Here is a 27,110-nt window from a genome sequence, read left to right as displayed (position 1 = left end):
TTTTTACGACAACATTGACCGCATTTCACAATTTGTAACTGCAGGCCTGCAACGAATCCTAAGGGTCAAACTTACACCACCACGCGAGCGTTATCACAATCTTATCTGCTCGAAAATAAACTCGAAATACTCGACTGCTTGAATTAATAAAACTCGTGCTCCATCATTACATAAATTGAAAAAACGCAGCATGCATGCATTCACAGATTGTTGTTATTTTAGTTTAGTTTGGTTTAATGAATGATCTTTGGATCTTTGGATCTCTTGTGGCTGAGGTCTAGCCGATTGAACTTTTGTATTATGCACTGTTGAACCCGCTCGCTGGGCTTTGATCTCGTTATCACGTTCCGCGTATTATTAATAAATTGTTTTGAAGGGAAAATGTTGAATGTGCAAAATTATATAATGCATTTTATGCTTGAATAGACGCATTTCATGTTATTTTGGGATTAATTATTTGTTTATTAATTATTTCTATGGAAATAAATTGGAATTGGACAAAATTTAAATTTTAAATTAATATAAAATTAACTACTTTTAATTATTGTTTATATAATTTTTTTTGTTATTTTTTTATTCAAAATTAAGAGTTTCAACTTTGAGGTTAATTTTAAGCCATTTATAAACACCCTGTATATTTTTACTTAATGAATATTTGTAGACAATTTAATAGGCTACAAAATGAGACTATTTTTGTTTAATTAGCTTCAGTGGTTATTGAGTTATTAATAAAAATGTAAACAAAAGTAGGTTTTCCAATAACTACTTTAAAATCAATTTTTAGGTTGTTTCTAGTTATTTTAATTAATAACTCAATAACTACTTAAGCTAATTAAACAAAAATAACGCCATTTTGTAGCCTATTAAATTATCTATCCGCATTCATAAAGTTTTTATATACAGGGTGTACCTAAATGACTTAAAATTAACTTCAAAATTGATTTTAAATGATTTTTTAAGATTTTTCCAAAAAATGCACTTTGTTTATATTTTTACTAATAATTCAATAACCACTCACGCGAATTTAACAAAATTAGTCTCATTTTGTAGCCTATTAAATTATCTTTCAACATACATTAAGTTTATTTATACAGGGTGTTTAGAAATGGCTTTAAATTTACTTCAAAATTCATTTTTTTCTTTAAAGTACTGAAAACTAATATATTTTTCAAATTATTTTTAGGTAATCAAAGTGATAGTGAAGAATCACACACTGCCACCCCCGCCGGCGGTAAAAACTACCACTACCAGAGTTCCTACGCGTCGACAACCGCGTACAATAATCATAGCCACGGCCACAACCACCACTACAACGGCTATCAACCCGCATCGCACTATGGCGGCGTCTATCGCTCATACCGCTCTGCAAATGGCGGCAATACAGCTACTACCATCAGTGGCAGTGGTCCTAATACAAAATACGCCTACAGTAGTCAAGGTGGCGCACCGCGTGGACGATTCGGACATCATCCGCATCACTACCACCACAACCATCACTCGCAGGCGGCGGAGTGCAGGAAGGACGACGATACGAAAACGACGCCCCAGTCGACCGGAAGTAATGGGATTGGAAGTGCAACTGGGGGCACGAACTCGGATGGGAAAATTACTTTTAACGAAGGTAATTATGATTATATTTAAAAGTATAGTATACGAGTATACTTCTTGGGTTTTATAAATACAATGAGTGTGGTTTGATGTTGATGGTGATGCTGATGTATGTTATTGTTTGAATGTGTGTTGAGTGAGGTGACGGGTCGTTTGACTCATTTGTTTGCTTGTTTAAGTTTCACACGGTTTTAAACACGGTTATCTAACTTTAGTTTCAGTTGAGGGTATTTTTAGTTTTTTCTTGATTGCTTGCGTATGGCACGTGGTAGAAATGTGGGGAAAGGTTTTTATTGTAGGCGAATAAATTGTTTATTTGATGGTTTTTAAATTATTAGTGAGTTTGGATTAGTTTAAAAGTTATTGAGTTTTAAAATTGCGTTTTGGATTATTTTTTGTTTAAAAGTGAAAATTTGATTTTTTTTACTATTTTGAGTGTAACTTTTAAACTAATAATTATAAATAAATTATTTAAAGTGGAGATTAAGTATAGTTAAATTGTCTTTAATTTGGTTTTTGTTTGATTGAATTATAAAATATGGTTTGTTAGTTATTTGACTTCAAAGTTGATTCTTTGATTTCTGTTAGTCACAAAATTGAAATTTTGATTTTTTGTTGTTTTTTTCAATAACTTTTAAACTAAAAATTTTAATCATTTTATTTAAAAACATTAATATAACTGATTAAATTCTCCATTACATGCTTTTTGTTTGATGTAATTACAAATTGCAGTTTTTGACTTACAAGGCATTAAAATTCCATTTTAATTTTATTATTTTTCTGCCAACATGATTTACTTGCTTATTTTTGTTATAAATAAATAACTAACAATGATAACAACAAATTTTAAACTTCACTATATAAACAATTAAATTCCCAACATGTCTACTTTTATGTAACATAAATATAATTATTAGTTTAAAAGTTATTCGTCTTTAAAGTTAAAAAAGTTTCATCTTTGATAAAAGTTTAATTTTTTATTTTATCAATTTCCAGATGAATATACGCGAATTACGACTCCTCGACAAGACGTACTATTCAAGAAGGGTTACCTGAGCAAGCCGAAAGCCTACCAAACGCAAACATCGACCGGCGCCTCCACCCATTTCCATTGTAAGTAACTCCACCGGCAACGGCAGGCACGCCGGATCACCAGTCAGCTGGTACGCCAACAACAACCACAAATATAACTTAACTTATAAGTCTATTACACTAATTAAATTCTCTACATTTCCAATCCCTTTAAATCATCACTCTAACATTAAAACTAAAAAAGTTATCGCATAAAAATGTAACGGATTTAATTCTTATTATTTTTTAAAATTTTCAGATGGAACGGAAGGCACCGGCCTTGGAATACGAGTCGCAGTTTGTCTCCCAATACTTCTGTCGATCAAAACGGAATCTACTGCTATGTCAACAGTAAGTCATAACCCTCAAATATACCCTCCCAATAATACTAAATACTGACAATATATTGACAGGTTTTGGAACCTTATCCCCTGGTTGTTCAAGCAATCCACCAATGTGTTATCCGGAATACGTGTCATCAACACGATCCAAAACGCCTGGCTACACAGGATCACTCGTAAGTAACCCCAACATAACCTCAAAACAAAACAAAAAAATCAAACGAGAGAAGTGAAACCTTCCAGAATACTACCATACCATGAGAGAATAAGACGAAATAGGCATCAGGAGTGATATAATCATAGGGTTTATTTATTATAATATTGAATCTAGGTGTAAAATTATTTAATACTAGTTTTCTTTAACCTCTTGGTTTCTGCTCTCGCGAATATCTGGGGTACTAATGAAGTTGTTTCCGTACGCGTCTGTAGTCACAGAAGAAGTAAATAATGGTTAGGAATGGCGGGAAGTTTAAATGGCTGAAAGTATACAGTCTATGTAAAGTATAGTGCGGCAGTCTCCACAGTGTAGTCAATTGGATTTGATGTTGACGTAGTTGTTGGTAAGGCTATGTGATAATACAGTGTACGGTACTATAGTACTTAGGTTTGAGCTTACTGCTGGAATTAGATAGCGTTAAAGTAGTCAAAGAGCTGTGATGCAGAGGTATTATTGGCTAAACTATTTCTTTATTTTATTTTAAAAAATAATTTTTTATTAAATAAAAGTAGCCTATAAACTATTCGGGGACTACTAAGAATATGTACAAATTTTCGCGATGATCGATTAAGTAGTTTTTGCGTGAAAGTGTAACAAAACATCAGGACTCTCGCATTTATAATATTAGTAGATTCAGAAAAATATTCCGAATCAAGTGGCTTGTGGCAAGCTACGAAGCATCGTAATAAAGAGGAAAACGAAGAAAATAGGAAACACTCTGTATATTTGGTGTCTTCATTCTCTCGTAGGCTTAACCATTTAAACGAATACGTTTGTCTTTTAGTGTCGTTTTTTCATTTTTAAAGAAGCTACTTAAAACAAAAAATAAAATTTAAGGAAAACATTTGCAGACTGAATCAACTTCTCTCATTAATGAGGAAACCAGCTAGGAGCTAAGCCACTTGGCGGTGAGACTGTCAACTATCCAGAGTTTGGGCCTGGAAAGCAATATGCAACTGAACGGCGGCTACTGGCACGCTGACAAGGCGAGCGCGAACTACGGCTTGCGGCAATTAAAAACAGAAATCTTTGATTTCAAGATGTCAGCGGATATTTTTAGATATTTGCCTGTGTCTAGCTATAAGCCACTGTATTAATGTATCAGGTGATTGGGAATTTAATTATGGATTATTTGGTGGTTAAATTAGTGATTTGTTGTTGATGGTTTAAAAGTTATTAATAATTTAAGTTGGGGTTTTATGAAATTTTGAGGGTTTTTAGTTTTTTTTGAAGAATTTTTTGCGTTTTTCGTAATTTTAGATGGTTTTAAACTAAGTATTGTTATTTAGGGTGATAGTTGGTTAAATTAGGCATAATTTGGCGTTTGTTTCATTTGTTTATCACTTTTAGTTTGCTAGTTATTGTTGTTTAAAAAAGGTGCAACAAAAGTGCATAAAATACCTAACCTAATTTATATTTGAGTTTGCGCGTTATAGAAAAACTAATTGTGGGATGTTATATTATCAATTGATAGGGAATTTTATTGCGGTTAATTCGATATTATTATCAATAATATAACATTAGTAGTTTCAAAGTTATTAACAATTTAAGTTCAAATTTCATCAAAATTTTAACGATTTTCTAGTTTTTCTTCAGAATTTTTTAGGTTTTTAATGATTACTGATAGTTTTAAAGAAAATGTTATTATTTAGGATGATTGCTGGTTAGTTTAGCAACATTTTGGCGTTTGTTTCATTAGTTTATCACTTATAGTTTACCAGTTATTCTTATTTGAAGTTGGAGCAACAAAAGTATATCTGATGCATAACCTTATTTTTATCTAGGATAACCCTAATATAAATTATAGTATATTATCAAAAATCAATCGATAGAGAATTTAATTGTGGTTAATTTGATACTATTACTAATAATATCACACCAACACCTCAAAAGTTATTAACAATTTAAGCAAAAAATCCACCCAAAATTTCCAACTTTTAAACTTTTTTCAAACATTTTCTCAATTTTTAATAATAATAGAAGGCTTAAAACAAAACCCCAATATCCATAGTAACACCCACTTAATTAAGCAACAATTTGACGTTTGTTCCACTTGTTTATCACTAATACTTTCCGAGTAATTATTAATTTAATTTGCATATAAACACAGAAAACATACCTAACCTATATCTGCATTCGGTTTTACAGAAATGGAGATATCTCATGGTGAACCCCGCAAGATCAAAAAGCGCCGCCGCCGAAAACTATCCAAACCAGTCGAGGACAACTGGACCACCTCCTCCTCAGACGATTACGACGAGTCCGAGGAGATGGTCAGCGAGATTGAGAATCGGATTATTCAGGGTACCCACAGGCACAGACCAGTTACAGCTGACTCACCAGCAAGCAACACCACCAACAGTGAAGAGAAAGAAACAAACCACAATACACAAACAACAGAATTAGAGCCAAAAGAAGAAAATAAAGAAAAAGAAGAAGAAAAAGAAGAAAAGAGTAAAGAAATTGAGGTTATGTTGGATGTAGAGGTTAAGGTTGAGGTTGAAGTCAAGAATAACGAAGGCATACCAGAAGCAGTTGAAGGTACACTTGAAGAAACAGAATCAACTAATGGTACACCCGTTACCAATGTGAATGTAAATGTGAAGAAAGTACTTAAAGCAGACGCCAAAGAATTCATCCCACGGTTCTTCCATCAACCTCATCAACCACACCATCAGGCACACCATCAACATCGCCATCCACAGCCACAGTTTATAACCAATTTGATACCACTGCCGCCTTCATTCCTACCAGCACCTCACATGCATCTACTACCCCCACCACTACCACAACAACCACCAGTATCATCATCAACTACAACCAAGATGGTACCATCAAGTCAAGACATAGATATACAAGAAGAATCAAACAAAGAAGTTACTACTTCTGTGATACCTTCAACATCACAACCACAACAAAAACAACCAAAAACCGGAAATACATCCGGAAATGATAATAACACAATTGTGGTACCTTCCCCCACTCCCGAAGTGGTATTACCTTCAACATCACTGGTCAACGAAGTCAAGGTACTTAACAAACCCATTGACATAGCCAAAATTGTTTCCAAGTTAGAAGAAGCAGCCAAGGAGCAAAGACGCAGTGGTACCACCACCAATGGTACCTCCCGAATGGGCACACCTAGATCCCGACGTAATTACCAACGTACCAATACCTCTAAACCCACACAACCCACACAACCCACACAAAGTGAGGTTAAATCAACGAAAGATAATTTTACATCAACTCCTGCATCAAATGTATCTTCTGGTAAGAACTACGCACAGATGCTATCGAAGAAGTCAGCTGGTACCAGCCCAATGAAGAAATATGCTTCTCCTGCTAAAGATAACAATAATATAAGCACTGTGGCGACATCTAGTCAGACTCCTTGCATAACTACATCTTCTCACAAACACACCTCTAAAGTGATGGTACCTGCAACAAATCAAAGTCAAAGTCAATGGATTTCGGTTCAATCACGTAAAAAACGAAAGAATAACAAACAATGTGATTGGGACGATGAAGAAGACTTAAATACTAATAATACTAATAATAAAACTGATTTTGAGGTTAAGATACCCATGAATATTGATGGTGATGGTTTTGAAGCTTATGACGTGTCGAAACTGGAAGATGTCGTTGTGGTACGTCCCGAAACGGACAATAATACATCCGTACCTGATGTTGTTGAAGATATTGTTGAAACTATTGCAGTTATTGAAGAAACACCTAAAGAAATTGATCAATTAGATCACAAAGCCGCTGAGGAGGAAGAGTTTGATAAACTCATACGTACCTTAGAAGAATTGGAAGCGAAAACTCCCCAAAAGAAGAAACCGGTTGTTAATAAGCGTGTGATGATCACAGATGTCGGTGTGGAGGAAGTACTACCTTTAACTATCACCGAAATCAAAGATGATGAGGATACAAAGCCTAATATTAAGAAAACAAAGAAATCCAAATCTAAAACAACACAAAAGGTTGACATATCAAAAGAAACTGAAGTTGTAGAAGTTATTTCAGAGGTTAAACATGAAAAAACACATGAAACGTTGACTGACTGTATGCAACCAGTTATACAGCTGAATGTCACACAGGATGAGTCGCCGGATAAAAATAAGAAGAAGAAAAAGAAGAAAACACCAAAGAAACCAAGTCTAACCTTAGATTCGACATTAACACCACCAATTTCAATGCCGAATACACCTTCAACCTCTGCTTCTGTTGTAGATGAATCATCTTATAACTTTTTACTCACCGATTCCCTATTGGAGGAAGAACGAACTAATCTGGAAGTGTCTGAAGAGCTGGATAAAATAATCCAACGTGGTATGTTCACATCACTCGAAGAAAAGATCAAATCATTGAATATCACAGCGATGAATGATGGCTTCTTTAAATCCATGACATCATTTGTTGATAATACAACCAAAACAGGCAAGGAAGATGATTTGACTACGATTTTGACTAAGACGACGAATATTTTCAAGGCTAAACGACCGGGGAATGGCGCTGAGGTACCCGCAACCACCGGTTCTTTTTTAGACCTTGCCAGCCTCCACGAGGACCCTGGGATTAGCACCCACGGAGGCCGGAAGGACGAGTATCCCATCACCCAGGCGGTGAAGGACTGGATGGTGCGCACCAGGGAGACTACGCCCGAGATTGAACTGCTAAAGAGTCCACGGACCATATTGAAAGAAATAAGTGAGGTTATAACCACTTCCAATGCGAATATAAAAGAATCGTGGAGTTTAACGCCGGAATCAAGCTTTGAGGATGAAGATTTGCTTGAGTGCTGGGATGATTTAGAGGTTACAACTGATATAACCTCAAATAATCATATTGAGGTTATGGGGGACGCCACAACAGAGAAACAGAAACAAATTGAGGCATCTCTGGAGGTTTACGAGAGTATGTATGGAAAGAATGAAGATTTTAAGCTTATAAAAGCGGAAATTGAGGAGAGGAAGCGTAATGGTACTTTACCTAAACATGGCGGACTTCCATACCGCGCTGTATGTTGCAGTGTGATGTAATGTTGGTTTTCTACGTTGAAAAAAACCAGAAAAACCAAAAATAACCTACAAAGTTCAAACGTACATATTGTTAGTTGTTGACAACACGACACACTCATATACACTTACATGAATTGTTGGTTATGTTACTTAAGAAGCATATTTTTAGTGTGAAAAGACATGAAAACACGATGAAGATGATGATGGACTGAACTAGCGCATAAGTTGTTGGAGTTGTTGAGGTTATGCACAGGCACAGCTTATTGTTGATGATGATTGACGTTTAAAATAAAGCGAAAACAAGCAAAGTTAGGTTAGATTTAGGTTTTAGTTTTTAGTTGTGTTTATTGTTTTGATAGCGGTTAAGTTTTAGATTCAACGATGCCATCCGTGGAATGATTTGTGAGGTTATGCACGTTGAAGCCTAATTCATTAGATTAATTACACGTAAAGCAATTTTAGATGATGCATCATGACGCAATAATGTTAATTAATTAATTAGGAAATTATTTTGTAGTTGTTCAAAACCGTGATAGTGAATTGAATTGAAAAATTTGAAAATTTAAGAAAATGAAATGATGATACGCTTGTATTGCGTGTTAGGTGGGTAGCCTACGGTTGTTCGTTCCTTTTCGTTGCGTTTGTTTGTTAGATTTGATGATATACTTAGTGCGCATGCGCAGTTGACGCCGTTTGATGATTTCTTTGTTTTTTTCTGTTTTTGTGTTTTACACTCAACTCGATTATAATATTATGTAATATGTAGTTGTAGAGTGCTCATTTCGTCATCGAGGACGCCATTACGAAACGCGACGCCATCTTGTCGTCGATGTCATCTTTCACTCACACTGACTCACATTAAACACATCGTTGATAAAACTATAAAAGTAAGAACTTTTTGAAATTAAACCAATGTTGATGTATAAATATCGTTGTGAAATGGCAGGTTTATGATTATTGGTATGATTTGACTGCGTTTTCGGTTGTTTTGATGATAAACAATGTAATTATGTAATAACAATATCCGCGTTTGTTCATTTTGAGATTTGTGCCTTTGCAATTTGTAAAAAATAAATACATTTCAACAATGTTTTTGTTTTCGGCGTTGCGTGGCGGCCATTTTGTTATGTGAGGAAATTTTAACTGTCAGTCAGTTAGAACTAAATTCTTCGTACATTTCACGTGCATTTATCATTATTTTAAGAGGAATTTAACAAAATGTCGCCGATTATGTCGTGGATTAACTTGATTTTCTTCTCCAGCGCCATTACGTTGGTGGTTTTAGGTTTTTATCAATTACTAAACTGCAAAATTGGTTTCAGTAGTATTCTGTGTATGATTAAAGCCAAAATAAGAGTAAGTAACCTGTACATAACCTAATTTAACCTATTTTTATCAAAAAAACGTTTTTTATGAGTTTTTATGATAAAATTTTGTGTTTTTAGCAATACAGATTAAGGAAATGCAAGTATGAGATACCCTCCTACCCGGAAAACGATGATTACATTGAAGGAAGCGACGGAAGTGACTGTGAAGCGCCACCTTACGATAAAAACAGAATTGTTAAATATTACGAACATGCTCTCAAGCAATACAATCATCTAAATGATTGTGATAGACTTAGAAGGCGATAAACACTCTAATGATGTTAATATTACTAAAAATAATTTACATATTGTCACATTATCAACCAATGTGTATATTGAAGTAATTTTAACCTCAAATAAATTTCTATTCACATGATGATCATTAACGTTTAAAAGTGTTAAAATCATGTTTTAAGCTTTAAAGTAAGTATAAAAAGCATGATATTTATTGTAATTTATGTTTTTAATGTTTATTTTATACATAAACTATGTTTAACACTAATAACAACTGATTTTGACAGAGTTTTCATTGTGGTCGATAGTGTCTAAGTGTTTTGTCCATTAAAACATCAACAAAATGATCAATAGGATGGATAATGAGTGGAATCACAGCTAGTCCTATACCTGCAACTATCATATTACGTGGTGCTTTGTTTATTTTACTCATTGCTTTGTTTTTTTTCATGAACCACATCGAACCAGCACAGATGCGATTGATGGTGTAGCCTGGTATAGCTACAGATGCCAACATTTGCCAGATGAGTGTATCTGCTGCTGTGAATGATGTTTGGATGATGCGATTAGGTGCGTTGGATTTTTCCTGTAAGTTATTTTATATTAATTTATTATTTATTTGTTTTATTCTATGGACAGTGTGTATATTTTGAATTTGTGGTGTGTGTTGGGTTGCATATAGTGAATGCATGAGTGAGCATAAAATTGACGCGTGAGGAGCAGAGTAGTAACCTTGGTGTTGGAGTGCGCGTCGTTTGAATTTCATCTTTATTTTAATGCAGTTTGAGGGGTGTTATCAGCTTACCTGGTGAGTTTTTATTGTTTTATCTGTTGTATCAGCGCATACGTATAGAACTGCGACGCCGTATGAGGCTAGGACTAATTTACTGCCGATTATTGCACGAAATGCTTCGCCGACTTCGTTCGCATAACCTTAAAAATGAAAATCATTTGTTTTATTTCATATTTGATATTAATAGTAATACTGGTAGTATTAATGTTTGTTTGTTTGTTATGTAATCATAACAAGCAAAGGTTATGCGTTTGTTATCGTGTATGTGCTGATTACTTACCGAGATATCGCACTGGCGTATCGCGGTATAAATCTTTGGGCACAATGTCTTTGGAATCCATCGCGTGATGAGAATTAGTGGAATGAATACGTTAGAAATGTATCACAGCATTTATTTGTAGTGTATTTGGTGTTTTGGCTGAATTTCAAGATGACATTTGGGCTTTTATCATGAACATGAACACATTGAAAGTGTTAGTTGCGGTGTGGTGTGTTAGAAGTTGCATAACACAGGCAGCGCAATCAATATTTTAGTTAAATCGTGATATTTTTGTGGTTTAACTGTTTTTTTTATGCAGAAAATAGTAGATAATTAAATTTTTATTAATAATTATGTCGATAACTTGATTTTGTGGGAGATTAAGTAGGAATAATTTTAATTTAAAGTTCAGTTTATTTCTGGTTGGAAAAAATTGTTTGTGATAGACACGGTTTGCTAAACTCTCTGTAGTTTACAAAATAATTAGCCGATTTTAATTATTATTTCGGTATCTGAAAGTATATTAAATTTACTAGTAGTCTCTATATTATAATTTTTGTATTTATAGTGGAAGTGCTTCAAATCTTCGGTTAAACCTTGGTATTAATAGGAATTTTCAAAATAAAAAATGGATTTGGGAAACACCTTGTAACTTTCTAACAACTGATATTATTTCAATTATTTTTTATGATAATGATAGCTTATTAGCTGTTTTATCTATTATCTTTATTCCAGAATTATATCACATTTAGAACTGTCTCAAAATTGAGGTTAAACTTCACCAAAAATATAACAATTCATCAAAACAAGTTTTACTAAACTCTCTGTATCTTTTAAACAAATTAAGTTAATCCAAATATTTTTACTGATAATGATAGATTATTAGTTACTTTATCTTATTGTCTTTGAATGATAATAATATTCTTGTTAGAAATGCCTCAAAATTGAGGTTAAACATTAACAAAAATTTAAAAGTTTCAAAAACATGTTTTACAAAACGCTCTGTATCTTTGAAACAAATTAAGTTATTTCAAATATTTTGACTGTCAATGATAGATTATTAGTTACTCTATCATATTATTATTGTTAGATATTAATATTCTCTTTAGAAATGCCTCAAATTTGAGGTTAAACTTCACCAAAAATTTAAAAATATCAAAAAACATATTTTACAAAACGCTTTGTATCTTTTAAACAAATTAAGTTATTTCAAATATTTTGGCTGATAATGATAGACTATTAGTTACTTTATCATATTATCATTAATTCATTAAAATATTCTTTTTACAAATGCCTCAAAATTGACATTAAACTTTACCACAGGCTCGAAACGTAAAAAAAAAACATGTTTTACTAAACTCTCTGTATCTTTTAAATAAATTAAGCTATCTTCAATATTACTTCTTCAATCAAAAGATTATTAATTTTACTATCACACAGTTTTTATTTTATAACCCCAACTAACCTAGAAGTTACTTAAAACTAACCTCAAACTCAACCAAAAAACAAAAACAATTATAATCATATTCATTTATTCATCAATTCATATATGTATAAAATATGCAAGCATAAGTACGTATCATAGTAAAAATAACCACGTCGCCTGGGCTTACGCGCCGTGTGATAATATGTGATGGATATGTAGATGTGTGTTGCGTGTAGACGAATGAATGTGTGTTCAATACATACTTGCTAACTTCTTAAATACAACATTAATAAAATTCTATCCGTACGTCTTACATCGTATTTTGTATAAAGCTCTTGTATAAGATTTACTTAATTATATCACCGTTTTTTTCTTTGTTCGTATTAACATTAAGTACGTTTACATATGTTACTTATTTAGGGGCTATATGTGTTCGTTCGAAGAGGCGAAACAAATGAATCATAGCTTAGAGTAAAACACGAGTGTTTAGGTTATAATTAGAACAGAGATTAAACGTAAACAATAATATATAAAATGTGACTGTACAAGTGTCGCCGCCTGTGTGAGAGGGGGCGAGCGTCGAATGGTTGTTGATGTGTGGGCGTGGGCGTGTGATCTGGCGGCGGGGGTGTTTAGTAGCCGCCGCTGGATGGGGCGCCGTATTCGCTGCTTGGGGGCGCTGCCGGCGCGCCGTATTGGCTTTCGGGGACGCCGGATGCTTGGTAACCACCTTCTTGTTTCTGGGGAAGAAAATTGGAAATATTTTAGGGTTAGGTTATGTTTTTTGGGGGTAAATCAATATGGTTTGATAGATAATTTATTTAGGTTTAATTTGAGGGGTTGGTTGGGGTTCTAACCTTAAAATTATAAGAGTTATGGGTGAAAATGTAAAGAAAAACAAAAATAGTTGAAAATTGGTGAAAATAGGTAAAAAAAAATTTTTGATAGAAGATTTTGATAGTTTTATAAAATATTTTAAAAAATGTAGGTTAGGGTTTGATAGATAATTTAATTAGGTTTAATTCGAGGTGTTGGTTAGGTTTCTAACCTTAAAATTATATGAGTTATAGGTTAAAATGTGAAGAAAAACGTGGTTGAAAATTGGGCTGAAAATAGTATAAATTTGATTTTTGATTTAAAATTTTTCTAATTTGTCAAACTATTTCTTAAAATTTTCTTTAGGATATTGATAGATAATTTAATTGGCTGTCAAATGAAGGGTTGTTTATCAGTTTATCTTGAAAATTGCAGAAAATAGAGGTAAAAAAATGATGAATTTCAAATTTTAGCAAAATTTAGGAAAAAAATCAAATTTGACTTTTATGGATGATATTGATTGTTTTTTAAACAATTTTGTTAACCATTTATATGGATATTGATAGATAATTTAAGTAGTTATCAGAAAATGTGCTTATCAATATTCTACCCCTAAAATTATAACTTTTATGTCCCAAAAACTAACAAAAATCATAGTATTTTCTTCTCTTTTTAAATTTTTTTAAATTTTGACTTTGAATCAATTTTAAGGGATGTTTCAAACAAAAACATAAAATTTTTATTATTTAAGAATTAAGATAATTTAGTTAGCTTTGATTTAAGTCTTTGATCAATTTTCTACCCTTAATAGTTTAGATTTTATTACTAAAAAAGCAAAATATTGTTTCTGTGACTTACCTGTGTCTTGTAACGAATGAAGTAAACTTCCGGTTTGCTCGGCTGCGTTGGCGCTGGTGTAGGAATGTTAATCTCTGGCGCTTCCTCCGGTTTCTTCACCAAAACGTAGACCAAAGTCTTCTCTTCGTTCTGTGGTTGCAGAGGGATGACTGGCGCGGTTGGCGCTGGTGGTGCTGGGGCCTAAATAAACAAATAAATTAAATAATCGTAAATTTTTGTTTCAAAAAGAAAACGGGAATAATTTCGGTGTTTACCTTGATGAAGATAATTTTATAGTGTTTCTGAGGGGCGGCTACTTGAATTGGTTTGCGTGGTGCGTGGTACTCTTGCTCTGGGGGCGGCACGTGAACGTAGACGTGTTTGTGCACGGTGGGTTGTTGTGGTGGCGCGCCGTATTGCGGCTGCGGGCCGCCGTAACTACCGCTGGGTGGGGCGTAACTGTTGCTTGGTGCACTCGGTGCATTGTAGCTGTAACCACTGCCGCCGCCGCCGCTGATTGGGGGTTCGGGCCTTCCGCAGGCCACTGCCAATAATGCGGACATAACCTATGAGTAAAAAAGGATAAATTTTAGTTTTGAGTTAAGATTTTTTAAGGTTATTGATAATATTTTGGGGGTTTTGATAGTAGATGAGATGGACAATTTAAACAGCTATACAATGGAGTTCTTAGAACTTTTCTATCTCTAAAATTGTAGTCGTTACAGATCAAAAACTAAAGAGAAATTTTGGCAGAATTGTCGAAAAAGTGAAATTTTGTCTTTGAACGCGATTTTTTGATTATATCGATTATTTTATGATAATATATTGATATCCTGTGATAAATAATTTAATCAGCTATTCAATAAATGGCAAATAACATTATTATTATCTTTAGTGATGTATTTATTACCACTTTTAGAAGAAATTGTGTGCAGAAAAATAAAAATTTTGCTAAAAAACGTAAAACTTTAATTTTAAATTAAATTTATGTACATTTCTCCAATATTTTTTGCAAATATTAACATTGCTACGGATAAATAAGTTAAATAGCTATAAGATGGTATGCTGTTAACATTTCTACACCTAAAATTTCACTTGTAAAAACTGAAAAATTTGTTGTTTTTTTTTTGCAAATTTTTGATTTATTTTATAAAAATTGTTCTATCAGGGGTAATTTTAGGGCTAGAAATGTTAACAGAATATTTTCTTGTAGCTATTTAACTTATTTATCGGTAGTAATATTAATATTATCATAAAATATTTGATAAAAGTGCATAATTTTACTTAAACTTAAAATTATTACGTTTTTTCTCAAAAATTAATCTAAATTTCTCTTAGAAAGCAATTTTTATCCGTGAATAAAAAGATTTCCGAAAATATTAATAATGATTTTATACATTAACTATCTAATAATATAATAATCCTCTTATAAAACTAAACTTCCAACTTTTACAGCCTACAACCATAAACTCACAATAAAAAACTTATAAATAATAAATCACAAAGCATTAAAACCATCAGTTGATTATTATTACTATTAAAACGTAAATGAATGATGAATGAGTCATGAAAGTAATTGAAAGCCTCGCGCACCGCGATGAAAACAAAAGGAAGCGCTAACTTAATGTTTCTGTCGCGCGCGCGCACCGCACAGCACTCGCCAACATGGCAACCGGAAGTCACTTTACTTTACTACTTTACTTCACCACTAACAAAGCGCTCGGCGCGCAGAACTAGAATGCATTAATCGAAATACGCGCACGCGAAGGGTATTTTATGATATTCTTCTATTTTCTCTTTGCGCATAGAAAATCCGCGCGCCATGCGATTGCGTCAAGCACAGCCGACTTCCGCTTCGCCTTTGATTGCCAACCCGCATCATATTATGTCAGAAATTGAAGTTAAAAAATAACAGAAGAAAGGAAGATGGCTAGAAGGAAGATAAACGCACGACTGCCCGACATTCAAATTATAAATTCAAAAAAAACAAAAAGTATTTCTATTATTGCGTAAGCATAATGATTAAATGGATATTTTGCATAATTTCCGGCGGGATCGAGCCGCAAATCAAGTCATCAAAAGGTATAATTAAGTTATGATTGCAAATGTCAAATTGTGTAAAGTCAGATTCATGCGAGGAAGTTGATAACTTGGCTTTAACTTAGACAACTCACATCGATTTATTTGATTGATTACTTTTTGTCTCATTTCTGGTTAGTAACACATGACTTAAGTCGTTTTTGGTGTTTACGCTGGGCAGTGACCTATTAAATTACATTTGGGTTTGCGCGCGCGCGGTGTAGAAAATTGAAGGTACGTAACGAGTCGATTAAATAATCGAAAGCAGGTGGAAGAAAAAAAATATGAGTGGAATTGAGTTTGGGCACCGAATTTCGTCTGTATTTATACTATATGTACGAACTGTGTGTAATTAGTTGCGTAACTAATTGTAGAACTGTAGCGGAGAGATGCGAGTTTATTTGAGTTTATGACGGTGGGTTGATTCAAGTTGAGTAAGTTGAGATGTGAGATAATAACGATGGAAAGATGGAATCGTTGAAAAAAGTGAAAGACAAATGGAGTGACAGGCGTGTATGTGAATTGTTACCACTTTTCACTTTTCATAGCGTGTTTGTCGGGGTATTGCTTGGAAATATTGTTTTTTTGAAAAATTAGTTTTTTTTTTTTGTGGGTAAATTGTTGTAGAGATTGTAATTTTGGGGTTAGATTATTTATAAAAGGTGTTTTAGATAGTTAATTAAATTATCTATCGACTTATGTAGTGATTTTGTTTTTACTTGTTGTTAATACGGCGGTAATTTGTTTATAATGATGGAAATTGTAAGTTTTGTGGTAAAAAACTTATTTTTTGATAATTAAAACGGCCATTGAGGGTGTAATTTTAATGGTAGAATTATTATCGAAGTATTAGTTGGTAGATAATTATTGTATCTAACAATATCTCTAAGATTATAGCAGAAAAATTTATCGTAACGCGTTTAAAATTGATTTTGAAGAAAAAAAGTCGAATTTTTCCGAATTTTTGAATTATTTTACCAAAATAGGCTCTATCAGGGTAATTTTTGGGGTAGAAATGTTAAAAGTATGTATTCCGATAGCTGTTTAACTTATTTATCGGTAGCCATGTTAATATTTTCAAAAATATTTGATAAAAGTGCATAATTTTCATTGAAAGTTAAAATTTTACGTTTTTTTGTGCAATTTTTTTATTTTTCTGCGGACAATTTCTTCTAAAAGTTGCAATAAAAACATTACTAACGCTAATATTATTGTTATCAACAACTAAGTTGAAAACAAAAATTAAAAAATAATTTTTTTTTTGTCAAAATTTTGATTTTTTTTACTTAAAATTTTCTGACAGCTATACTATTAACACTATAAATATTATTAATACTAGCCAACGATTCATCCAACAACTGGAAAATATTTATGTAAATGAAGTATACATATACATAAATTAAATTAATTATTCTTACAGGATCCATAAAGACCCCCATTTAGTGGAATGACTCGTGTTCAGGGCACCGTACAAAGGTAGCGGTAGAAGTTACACCCATGTAGGGCACCGTATGAGGGTAGCGGTAGTAGTGGCTCCTAGAAAAGAGTGTTGCATCAAGTTTCAGTCTGGTAAAATTTAAATAATTTTGCAGTATAAACGAATAGCAGTTTTGTACACAAATGAAATAAATCAAACCTATATTAGTCAAGATGTTACGGTGAAATGCGGGAAGGGGTGTCAATATTAATTTTATTTTAAATCGGGAGTCGACCGACGAAGCAAATCAAATTCGCATTCAAGTTTAGCTCGTGACTCGGCCTTTGGAACTCAAAGGTGATTCCAAAAACAGAGAAGAGAGCAAGAGGTAGAACATTGCGTACAAGTCGAGATAAAATAATGCAGAGACTAAACATGCAATAAAACGTCTCCGCGAAGTGTAAAGTATGATATAAATGCGACTCTAAGACTTGTTTACATACAAACAAATACTGATACTAAAAGAGATAGACAGGAACGGATTGTAGATTGGCAATCTACGACAAATTCTCTATATAATAAGCTAGATAAATTGGAAATTTAAGAGATGAAATTAGCTTCATAATTTATTTCCACGATTCTCGACAGTGAATATCTTCTAAACTGAAAAAGATATCAACTAGATAATTATAGATTATGGAAGATCGAATCCTCTATCTGATGGAAATTTAAAATAATTTAATTTAATAGGGTATAAGGTCTAAAAACGCGACTAAAAGTGGTAAAAATTGCAAATATCTTGTATACCAAAAGAGATATTTTCGAACAGATTTCAAATTCTTAATCTACGAAAAATTTTCTATAAGATAAGCCTATTAAAATGCATACATAAAAGATGAAATACTAATTCATAAGAAAAAATGAGCAAACGTACGGTGCCTTGAACACGAGTCACTTCTACCGCAGCCCTTGTACGGTGCCCTGAATACGAGTCACTTCTAGCGCTGCCCTCTTTTAACCAAAAATCCCAAGCGGCCAACGCAACAAAGAATATTAAAGTTTGAATAATTCTCTACCAGGTAATAATTAAAAATAATTTTATTCCTAGGATATATGCGATCAAAACTAAACCAAACTACTGCGATATGAGCATATTGCAACGCGACACAAAAAACCTTGTTTATACACAAACGTTGATAAATATCCCATCCATCTATGAAATATACAGTAAATAAAATCAAACAAATTTTGAGATTAGCGGGTACGCGTCTATCTTATGTATTTGCAACACGCGGTGGAACGGGATAAATCAAAACAACGTAAATACAAACTAATGGAGGACGCAGAAATTAAAACGAGAAATATAATTGAATTATAAACTTACCAATGCAAAACTCATGGACTCCAGGCACGGCAAATACTATAAATAAAAAGAGAAAACATAAGTTAAAACAAAAGTATTGCATACGGTTTAGTAATATAATAAATTATAGGACAAGACTCTCGTCTCGTGTGAAGCCCTAATTATAATCACACAGCAGAGAAAAACAAACAATCTGTGCTGTTTAGTTAAAAATTACTTACACCAGCACGATGGGTCATCCTAATGATGAATATCAAATCAACATGCGGGCGATACACTTAACCGGAATTTATGGATAATATACGCGCAAACAGTAAATAACATTACTATAGTGGATTGATGATCGAAAATAATGCGAATTTGGAAAGTAGATGTCCGGACCAACAATACGAGTCGCGTAAAATACGCCTGGATCAATCAGAGACCGGCACGAAACTGGCTGCAAACTGTGCAAGCAACAACGCGACAGTATCTGATAAGAAAGCAATAGATGCGCAAAGCCGGCGACGCGTCGATGTCACGCGACCTTGTGCGCGAATTGCCAAAGACACGTATTTATTGCAATAAGAACAAAACTAAAATGTGCTGCATGCGAACGCGCGTCGAGAATCTTACTCGTAGCATCTCGCATGGCGAATGCGATAAGAAAGTTGTTTATACACAAACGCTGATAATAGATTTGTCTTCAAAACGAATACAATTCTATTTTATGATTTTTAGTTCATGCTAGTGCCATCTCTGAATTGAATTTACGATGCGACACTTCACAGTAAGACTCTGCACTTACCGCATGAATCCCCAGGTAAAAGAAATAGATATGTACGCCAAGCCGGCACGCGACCTTATGCGCGAATTGTAATAGCTGGGCAAAGCAGGCGGCGCGTCGATGGCACGCTACCATGTGCGCGAATTGCAATAGGCGCAGTACCTGCGATAGGAATTAAACTAAAATGTGCGACAGCGCGACGATAGACGAGAATATTGCGCGTAGCATCTCGCACGGCAAATGCGATAAGAAAGTTGTTTATACATAAACGCTGATAATAGAATTGTCTTCCAAACTAATACAATTCTCTTTTATGAATTTTAGTTCATGCTAGTGACCTAAAATTTAAATCATGAAATTATGATTTATGATTTGCAAATGTAGACGTCGCAAGGATGTACTTATTCAAAATAAATGAACCAAATTTTGTAATTTTGATGCAAATACAAAGTAACACTTGTAACACCATGTAACACTTTCAAATTTAAGTAAGTATATATAAATTAACAATAAATTACGTGTTCCGCAAACAAATAAAAATTAAATTTGAATGTTATTGTGACGCGATTGAGAGAAAAGAGCAAAAGTACATTTAATAAAAGTTGCGATTGCGATCACTCAACGAGAAATGAACTTTAAAACCGACGAAAGTGGCGCAACACCAACGCATCAAAAAACTACTGACCGAAACTAAATTGCAAACGAAATAAACTTGAACAGGCGTGTAGCGCCATCTATCGGTACAGGAAATAGTGACGAAATGGAAAGTGGTAATGTAAAACTACTCGCGTCATCTAGTGGCGGAGGTCAGAATTATTTTTTGTTGGAAACTGTAATTGCGTACAGTGTTTTTCCCAAACCTGTCATTTTTCTGTGGGGAACCGAATTGACAAGCGCAAAAAATTTAATTTAACAGCAATGAAAACATTGTATGTACAACGAAAAATGAAATTTATAACAAAGAAAACTTAATTACCTTATTTTCAATGTGTGTTGTGACCATTCTAGTACCGGCTCTTGATCTGGCTAAACCCTAAAACAAACAAAAAAAGAAACAAATCAGACAAAACCTGCAAATCATTCAAATTCCTTGTATTAACTTTCAAACAAGGTTCTCTGATATTTAGATCATCCATTAACAACTATGATTAATGAAGCCTTGAAGCGATAAATTTAAGGTGCGAAAATGGCATAAACGTAAAGCACAGTGTTGCCAACTTCGATTTTGAAAGAGACGTACAGACATTTACCTATTAACTTAATTCTCCTGATGAATAATCTAACCTTTTAAACAGTTGCATGATCTTTATTATGCGATCTCAGTTACCATTTATCATTTACGAAGGTGATAACGAAACATTTATTATTTGAGAACATTAAATTAAAGCAGTCTTAAAAATGACAATGCAGTGCAAGACATTTACCTAGATGGACTCCTGAATTATCTTATCAAATAGCGCATTTTCTGTGGAATGTATTTAGATGAATTCACATCTATTCCTCTCTTCCACCAAATGCTGGTCCTGTAGGTCATTATTTCGGACCACAACCAATCTAGTTATGGACATTCAGCAGAACAAAGCTCTGACAAATGAACAAAATGTTACAAATTGTAATCATTATATTTTGCTTAAAACATTTAAAAAATGCTGGTTACTTATATATTTGGTGTGCTTTTAGGTGCTCAATCATCCATACAAAGTGGGTTTACTACTGATTCTAATATCAATAGGATATATCATGTACGACACCAGGAAAGTAGGAGCCATCAATATGCACCACGTATTTTAAATAATTACTCATCATACAGGTATACTTCAACACAACAGAGTATTAGATCTATTTCTACCAGTCAACAGAGAGACAGGGATAGAAATAACAAAATGCCAAGGCTTGATGAATGGAAAGTAGAAAAGCAACAAATTGGTAAGATATTATTAAAACATAATATTTTTATATATAAAATGTTTTTAGAATTAAAACAAGACTTAAGAAAGTGGATTAAATTGGCAGATAACCCAGAGCCACCAAATAGTTTTACATTTAAGTTGATTTGCTACAATGTGCTATCTCAGACAATATTGGATAACCACAAGTATTTATACCCCAAAAATACACACAAGGAAAGATATTTAAAATGGGGCTACAGATGGGAAGCACTGCAGCATGAATTTAGAGAACATAATGCTGATGTTAGTATGAATATTGATGAAATACCTATCCAAGTTCATTTGCATGCTTTATTTACAGATTATTTGTTTGCAAGAAGTGCAGGAATCACATTATGTAGACTACTATCAGTTTTTCATGACTCAGGTAATTTCATATGATGCCTGTTAATGTATATATAATAAATTTAAAAATCAATAGGCTATGAAGGCATTTTTAAACAACGGACCAATAGCATTTATCCCGATGGCTGTGCGATTTTTTACAAAACAAAAGCTCTCAACATGATTGAATTCTATGGTGTGGAATACTTTCAACCAAAAACAAATCTGCTTGATCGACATAATGTGGGCCTCATTGCAAAATTTTCACCAAAGAACTCCAATCGTTCTTTTGTGGTTGCAACAACGCATCTTTTATTTAATCCCAAAAGAGAAGATGTTCGGCTTGCCCAAACGCAAGTTCTATTGACCGAAATAAATCGAATTTCTTATGATTACAAAGAGTAATTATGAGAAAACATACGTTTTTGAAACTGATAATATTTACTCTTATATTTGTAGACAAAGAAATGTTCCCGTTATTTTATGTGGCGATTTTAATTCCTCACCAACGGTAACGAATGGAGTCTACCAGTTCATCACCAAACAATTAATTAACTATCAAAATGTTTACCATCTCAGGCAAGGCAAATCTTGGCTACCGCCTGAACTTGGTGTTACAAGTAAATGAAAAGCTTATTAAAAGTTTCACATCATAAATTTTAATGATACCCTTTTTAGATGATTGCAGACATTTAAATTTGGCTAAGAGTAATCCGAATGTACCTTTATCACGGTCTGAGGAAGAAGAATTAATACAATTACATCATTCAAGCAGAAGACACAATATTAACACTGCGATAAAATCCGCTGATCTCAGACTATTTGAAAGTGGTGAATTAGTTCATCGCTTCAATTTTACCTCTGTGTATCCAACTGTTGAAGGAGTGTCGACTAATCAAGATAACTGGGTACTAGTTGATTATTTGTTTCATACGTAAGTTAACTTCTATTATAAATATTCTTAATCTACTTCTTTAAAAATATAATTATAGAGTGACAAAAGACAAATTGATGGGGGAAATGAAATGTCTTGGTCGCTATGAGTTACCTACTGTAGCTGGCTTAAATTCGAAACACATCAAAGGTATTCCTAATATCAAAGTTGGATCGGATCACTTTCCTTTAGTCGCACAATTTCGCTTTGATTTTTGATTATTTTGATACGCTTGTCGTACATTGTTTTTATTGTTATACAATACTTTTGTCTTGCGCCTTTGGACAAGGAATACAAATAAATATCTTCATAATATTCATTCATATCCCTAGAAAGAATCCTAAAAGACTTACCAAAATGTGATTGGATCTGATACTTCTCTCATTTCTATGGGGGAGTACCTGAAAATAAAGAAATAAATAATTAGTAATACGTTTTGAGTGCTCTAAACCTATATGTTGGTTTGGTTGCCTACCAAAATATATGAAAATAAATAATAAAACACGTAATAATCAATGGTTTATTGTAATAAATAATATCTGAAACAAATAAAATATTACGTAACTCAGATGTGTTTAAAAATAATAATGTTGGTATATTACGCATAAATCGTATATTATTAATAATAAAGTAGTAACTCAATAGGCTAATTAAACGTTGACCAGGTGCGCAACAGTTCCCGAAACCACCTGGGGAATCTTCTTGACTCATGATTCTCGGTCAAGACCACAATAATTTTAAAGTTATGATTGTGGTTCACCGCAGGCATGATGATATCCGCATATTCTAGCTGCCTAAAAAACACATCTGCCTTCATCTTAGACGCGCCCTACGATGAGCAAACTATCAAAGATAACACAACCAAAAATGACTAAACGAATATTATTAATTATTGCCTCCAAAGTTGGGCAGTCTGTCAGTAAACCAGTAAACCAACAGAACAATACTTGATTTAGGCAAACCGGTGGTCGCCGTTCATTTTTCAACGCGCATTTAAAAAGGGATGAAACCAGAGCAGCTGAAATTTAAGCGAAAATAATAATGCGTCGGCGGTGTTAATGCGTGTTCTTCATTGTTTAGGTGTCGATAACTTATTACCAACAGGCGGAGTTGTTCGTATTTACGAGTACTATCAGCAGTCCTTGCACGCGTCCAGGTGTATGCGGGTGTCCCGGGCCATTTAGCCGGCTGAATTTATTGTAAAAAAACTTGATGATATGATACCTTCTTCATGCTATAGTTCAGTCGAAACAAAACGGTGAAGCAAGTCACAAGACACCCAAAGCTCTCCAAAATTTTAAAAACTTCAATATTTAGTGCAATTCAATACTTTACACAATGGTAATTTAAAACTTGCCAAATCGAAATCAGTGCAAATAAATAAAAGATAAAAATGACGTATACGAGTGCGGCGTGGCATGTGCACGAAGACTTCTTTGTCGAGGACGACGATGACACGCGTTATAGAATCGCATCTTTGGTGTCGTCTTCATCTTCATCATGCGCATCGTCAAAAGAACTCGAAGAATGTGCGCAACCATTGCGGGAGACAAACGGTCGCAGTGCTCTTCAGGAGCACGCGAAGAGTGCGAATAGTGCGAGATATGTTCACGTGCCGCACAGAGACAAGCCGCCGCAGGTCGTCGCCAAGAGGAACGCACGCGAGCGGCGGCGGGTGCAGGCCGTCAATGGCGCCTTCGTCCGGCTGCGCAAAGCCGTCCCCTTCGAGAACAACAGGTAAGATGAGAAGCACGAAAGACGTCGTGCAAACCAGTCACGAGGACAAAAGCCTGCATCTTCACAAATCTCTAAAAGGGATCAGAATTCGAGATAAGGCTCGAAATATTCATTGATGTGACAGGTTTTTAGCGATTCATTTCTTAATCATTTTTCTTTTGTAGAGGAAAACGTGTCAGTAAGGTGAAAACTCTTCAATACGCCATTGATTATATTCAAAAACTACAGGATTTACTACGAGATTATAATAATAGCCAAAACGTGAGTGTAAATATAAATTTTTTCTACATCGACAATAAAATAGTATTTTTTGTCTTTGGATTTGGATAATTTTCTAATTTTTGAATATGTTTATTATTTATAAACAATTTATTTGCAGATGCAGTATTATTACAACTATTATCCATCACCAATCGAAGAAGACTTTCCGGAGTTTAGTGATAATTTTGCACTAGGTTACTAATAACATCAGAAATTAATTTAATCTAAATTTAAGAAAAACTAGTCCTTAGTCTGGTCATTAGCTAATTAGATACTTAGAATAGTTGTCTTATGATAGTATATTAAATATTAATATTCTGATCTTTTTGTTTGTCCCACACGATAACCTTCTATGATGAGTAGAAAAACTAATATTGCAATTAGAGTTAAGTTCTGTAATATGTTCATCAGTTCATCCCACATTTGATTACACTTTATGATTGTTTCTAATTACTAATAGGAACATCGAAAGTAGAGCAGTAGGTACTTAAGAATTTCCCAAATGAACTTAACTGTAATTTAAAGTCTTTTTTCTTCGTTTTGCTTCCTTAACGATAAGGCAAAAGAGTGTTGATTCTAGTCATGGCATATTTAATATATTAATAAACTAGTTTTATCTTAATCAATGAAAACCGCGTATGATCAGAAAAAAAAAACTAAAAATGCGCAGGCAACATTCCTTCGCATTAATTTCAATGATGTCTTATAGCTTATATTTTGCTAGTCATGTTTAAATTCTAATAAAGTAGGTATTTTATTATTAAATCGATCAATTTAGCATTTTTTTAATATTTAGTAAATGCATCATTCTTGATAGTATCAAAGATTAAACCAAATTGAAAGTAACAGATGAATATATGAAACAATAAAGAACGTATTTGTACGGAAGCACGTGTCCTCGTTAAAAGTTACACGCTCGCCGAGAAGAAATATTACGTATCGTCGTGCCGTCGATTATTATTATATTATATGAGCCGCTCGCTCGCTACGCTGGACGGCAAATGTTTTATTCATGAGGAGCGCCGCGGCGTGAGGGCACCCACATGCGAGTCATACTCGTATGCATTTACATACGCGCCGCGGACGACAAACAACGGCTTAAGCCACATACCAATAGACCAATAAAGCGAGCGACGCCGACGTCGTATTACATATATTACGATAACTATTTGAGTAGCGTACAGGCGAGAAAGTAATGCGACTATCCCACAATATCCGACACATGCGATGTGATCATTACAATTAGACTTAGAATTAGAACGATTATTTATTCACACACATTCGTCTTGTAGTAATGTATAATAAATTTATCATACGAATTTTATATCATTAATTGAATCATTAATCTTAAATCCTGTACCTAATCTAATTTTTGATAGATATGTTAATATTTATCAATTTTATGTGAAATTAATAAAAAAGAAATTAATATTTTCCCAGATGTTTTTCTTTATTTTTTGAATCGAAATTGAAATTTTTGCTTTCCTGTCATATTCAGCTGTGTAATATTTTATATCATGTAATTTAATCGAAGAATTTTGTTTTCCTACTCTTTATCGAGACAATAATTATTTAAATGTTGTAAAAGTAATTTACTATACTGTATGTTCTGAAGAAAAACTCAGCAGAAAACGTGAATATTTCCTACTTTTACTTTTTTACTCCTGTGTCAAAACGAGCTGATTTTTAATTGCACGCTGACCTTGCAGAAATGCCTGCTGTTTGGTATTTACCGCATTGCTCTTCCGAAAAGCATGAAGTCATAGAAACGGGATTTTTCTACTCGTACATTTTATTTATAAATGCACAACACAACCACTTACCTGCCTACAATGTTACAACGTTTTTAATGTTCGTACGCGCATTAAACGAATCAATCATCGTTTATTTCTAACACGTTCCATTCTGCATCGATTACACTTATTATACAATATGGTTTACAAATAAATTTATTCGCCAAAACCGGATGTCATATTGTTTACTCTATCCAACAAGACAAATTCAAATACCTGTTTTCAATCGTAATCTTTCTATAAATGTAAATATCAACGCCGGCGTCAACATCTTTATTTATTTAATGTCAATAACGCATTATAATCGCTTCCTTACTTCTGCGCAGCACAAACATTCCAGGAAAAAATCATCATCTTATTTATACAGAATTTAAAAGTATAATATGCACAACGGCACCAGATTAAAGCTCAACTGCTGGACAATTTGTCGTGAAATCTCGTGCATTCCTGGCCGCGATTCTCGGAGTTTCGTTTGAAACTGATCGAAATGCAAGCGT

The 27,110-nt window shown here is 33.6% G+C and overlaps 5 protein-coding genes across 5 annotated transcripts in view; 3 read left to right on the top strand and 2 right to left on the bottom strand.

Annotated features, from left to right (window-relative positions):
• Positions 1 to 2,729, top strand: part of LOC135792172 (midnolin homolog) — a 32,171-nt gene extending 29,442 nt beyond the window's left edge. The window contains exons 2-3 of the mRNA XM_065302786.1: positions 1,184 to 1,621; positions 2,605 to 2,729. Of these exons, the coding sequence (XP_065158858.1) occupies positions 1,184 to 1,621; positions 2,605 to 2,729 (563 nt within the window). The remainder of the gene's footprint in view (positions 1 to 1,183; positions 1,622 to 2,604) is intronic.
• Positions 2,730 to 10,049: 7,320 nt separating this feature from the next.
• On the bottom strand, positions 10,050 to 11,154 carry LOC135791797 (mitochondrial fission process protein 1-like). The gene is made up of 3 exons (XM_065302340.1): positions 10,933 to 11,154; positions 10,665 to 10,792; positions 10,050 to 10,445 (listed from the first exon to the last, which is right to left on the bottom strand). The coding sequence occupies exons 1-3, from the start codon at positions 10,991 to 10,993 to the stop codon at positions 10,152 to 10,154; spliced, it is 483 nt and encodes a 160-aa protein (XP_065158412.1). The 5' UTR covers positions 10,994 to 11,154; the 3' UTR covers positions 10,050 to 10,151.
• Positions 11,155 to 12,426: 1,272 nt separating this feature from the next.
• On the bottom strand, positions 12,427 to 14,553 carry LOC135791821 (uncharacterized). The gene is made up of 3 exons (XM_065302368.1): positions 14,266 to 14,553; positions 14,012 to 14,191; positions 12,427 to 13,077 (listed from the first exon to the last, which is right to left on the bottom strand). The coding sequence occupies exons 1-3, from the start codon at positions 14,551 to 14,553 to the stop codon at positions 12,970 to 12,972; spliced, it is 576 nt and encodes a 191-aa protein (XP_065158440.1). The 3' UTR covers positions 12,427 to 12,969.
• Positions 14,554 to 20,516: 5,963 nt separating this feature from the next.
• On the top strand, positions 20,517 to 23,137 carry angel (protein). The gene is made up of 8 exons (XM_065303894.1): positions 20,517 to 21,227; positions 21,296 to 21,541; positions 21,590 to 21,807; positions 21,866 to 21,921; positions 21,975 to 22,289; positions 22,348 to 22,508; positions 22,567 to 22,822; positions 22,881 to 23,137. Exons 1-8 carry the CDS (start codon positions 21,098 to 21,100, stop codon positions 23,038 to 23,040), a joined length of 1,542 nt encoding a protein of 513 aa, XP_065159966.1. The 5' UTR covers positions 20,517 to 21,097; the 3' UTR covers positions 23,041 to 23,137.
• Positions 23,138 to 24,085: 948 nt separating this feature from the next.
• On the top strand, positions 24,086 to 25,575 carry LOC135792440 (achaete-scute complex protein T3-like). The gene is made up of 3 exons (XM_065303072.1): positions 24,086 to 24,559; positions 24,724 to 24,820; positions 24,939 to 25,575. Exons 1-3 carry the CDS (start codon positions 24,216 to 24,218, stop codon positions 25,020 to 25,022), a joined length of 525 nt encoding a protein of 174 aa, XP_065159144.1. The 5' UTR covers positions 24,086 to 24,215; the 3' UTR covers positions 25,023 to 25,575.
• The last annotated feature ends 1,535 nt before the right edge of the window (positions 25,576 to 27,110 follow it).

This window comes from Atheta coriaria, unplaced genomic scaffold (assembly GCF_025399875.1).
Source record: "Atheta coriaria isolate IRGN ID8LTWV9N9 unplaced genomic scaffold, Caltech_Dcor_3.1 hic_scaffold_5_pilon, whole genome shotgun sequence".
In the NCBI taxonomy this organism is placed as follows: domain Eukaryota; kingdom Metazoa; phylum Arthropoda; class Insecta; order Coleoptera; family Staphylinidae; genus Dalotia; species Dalotia coriaria.
Note: the sequence above shows the minus strand (reverse complement) of the source record. Positions and strands in the feature narration are given on the sequence as shown.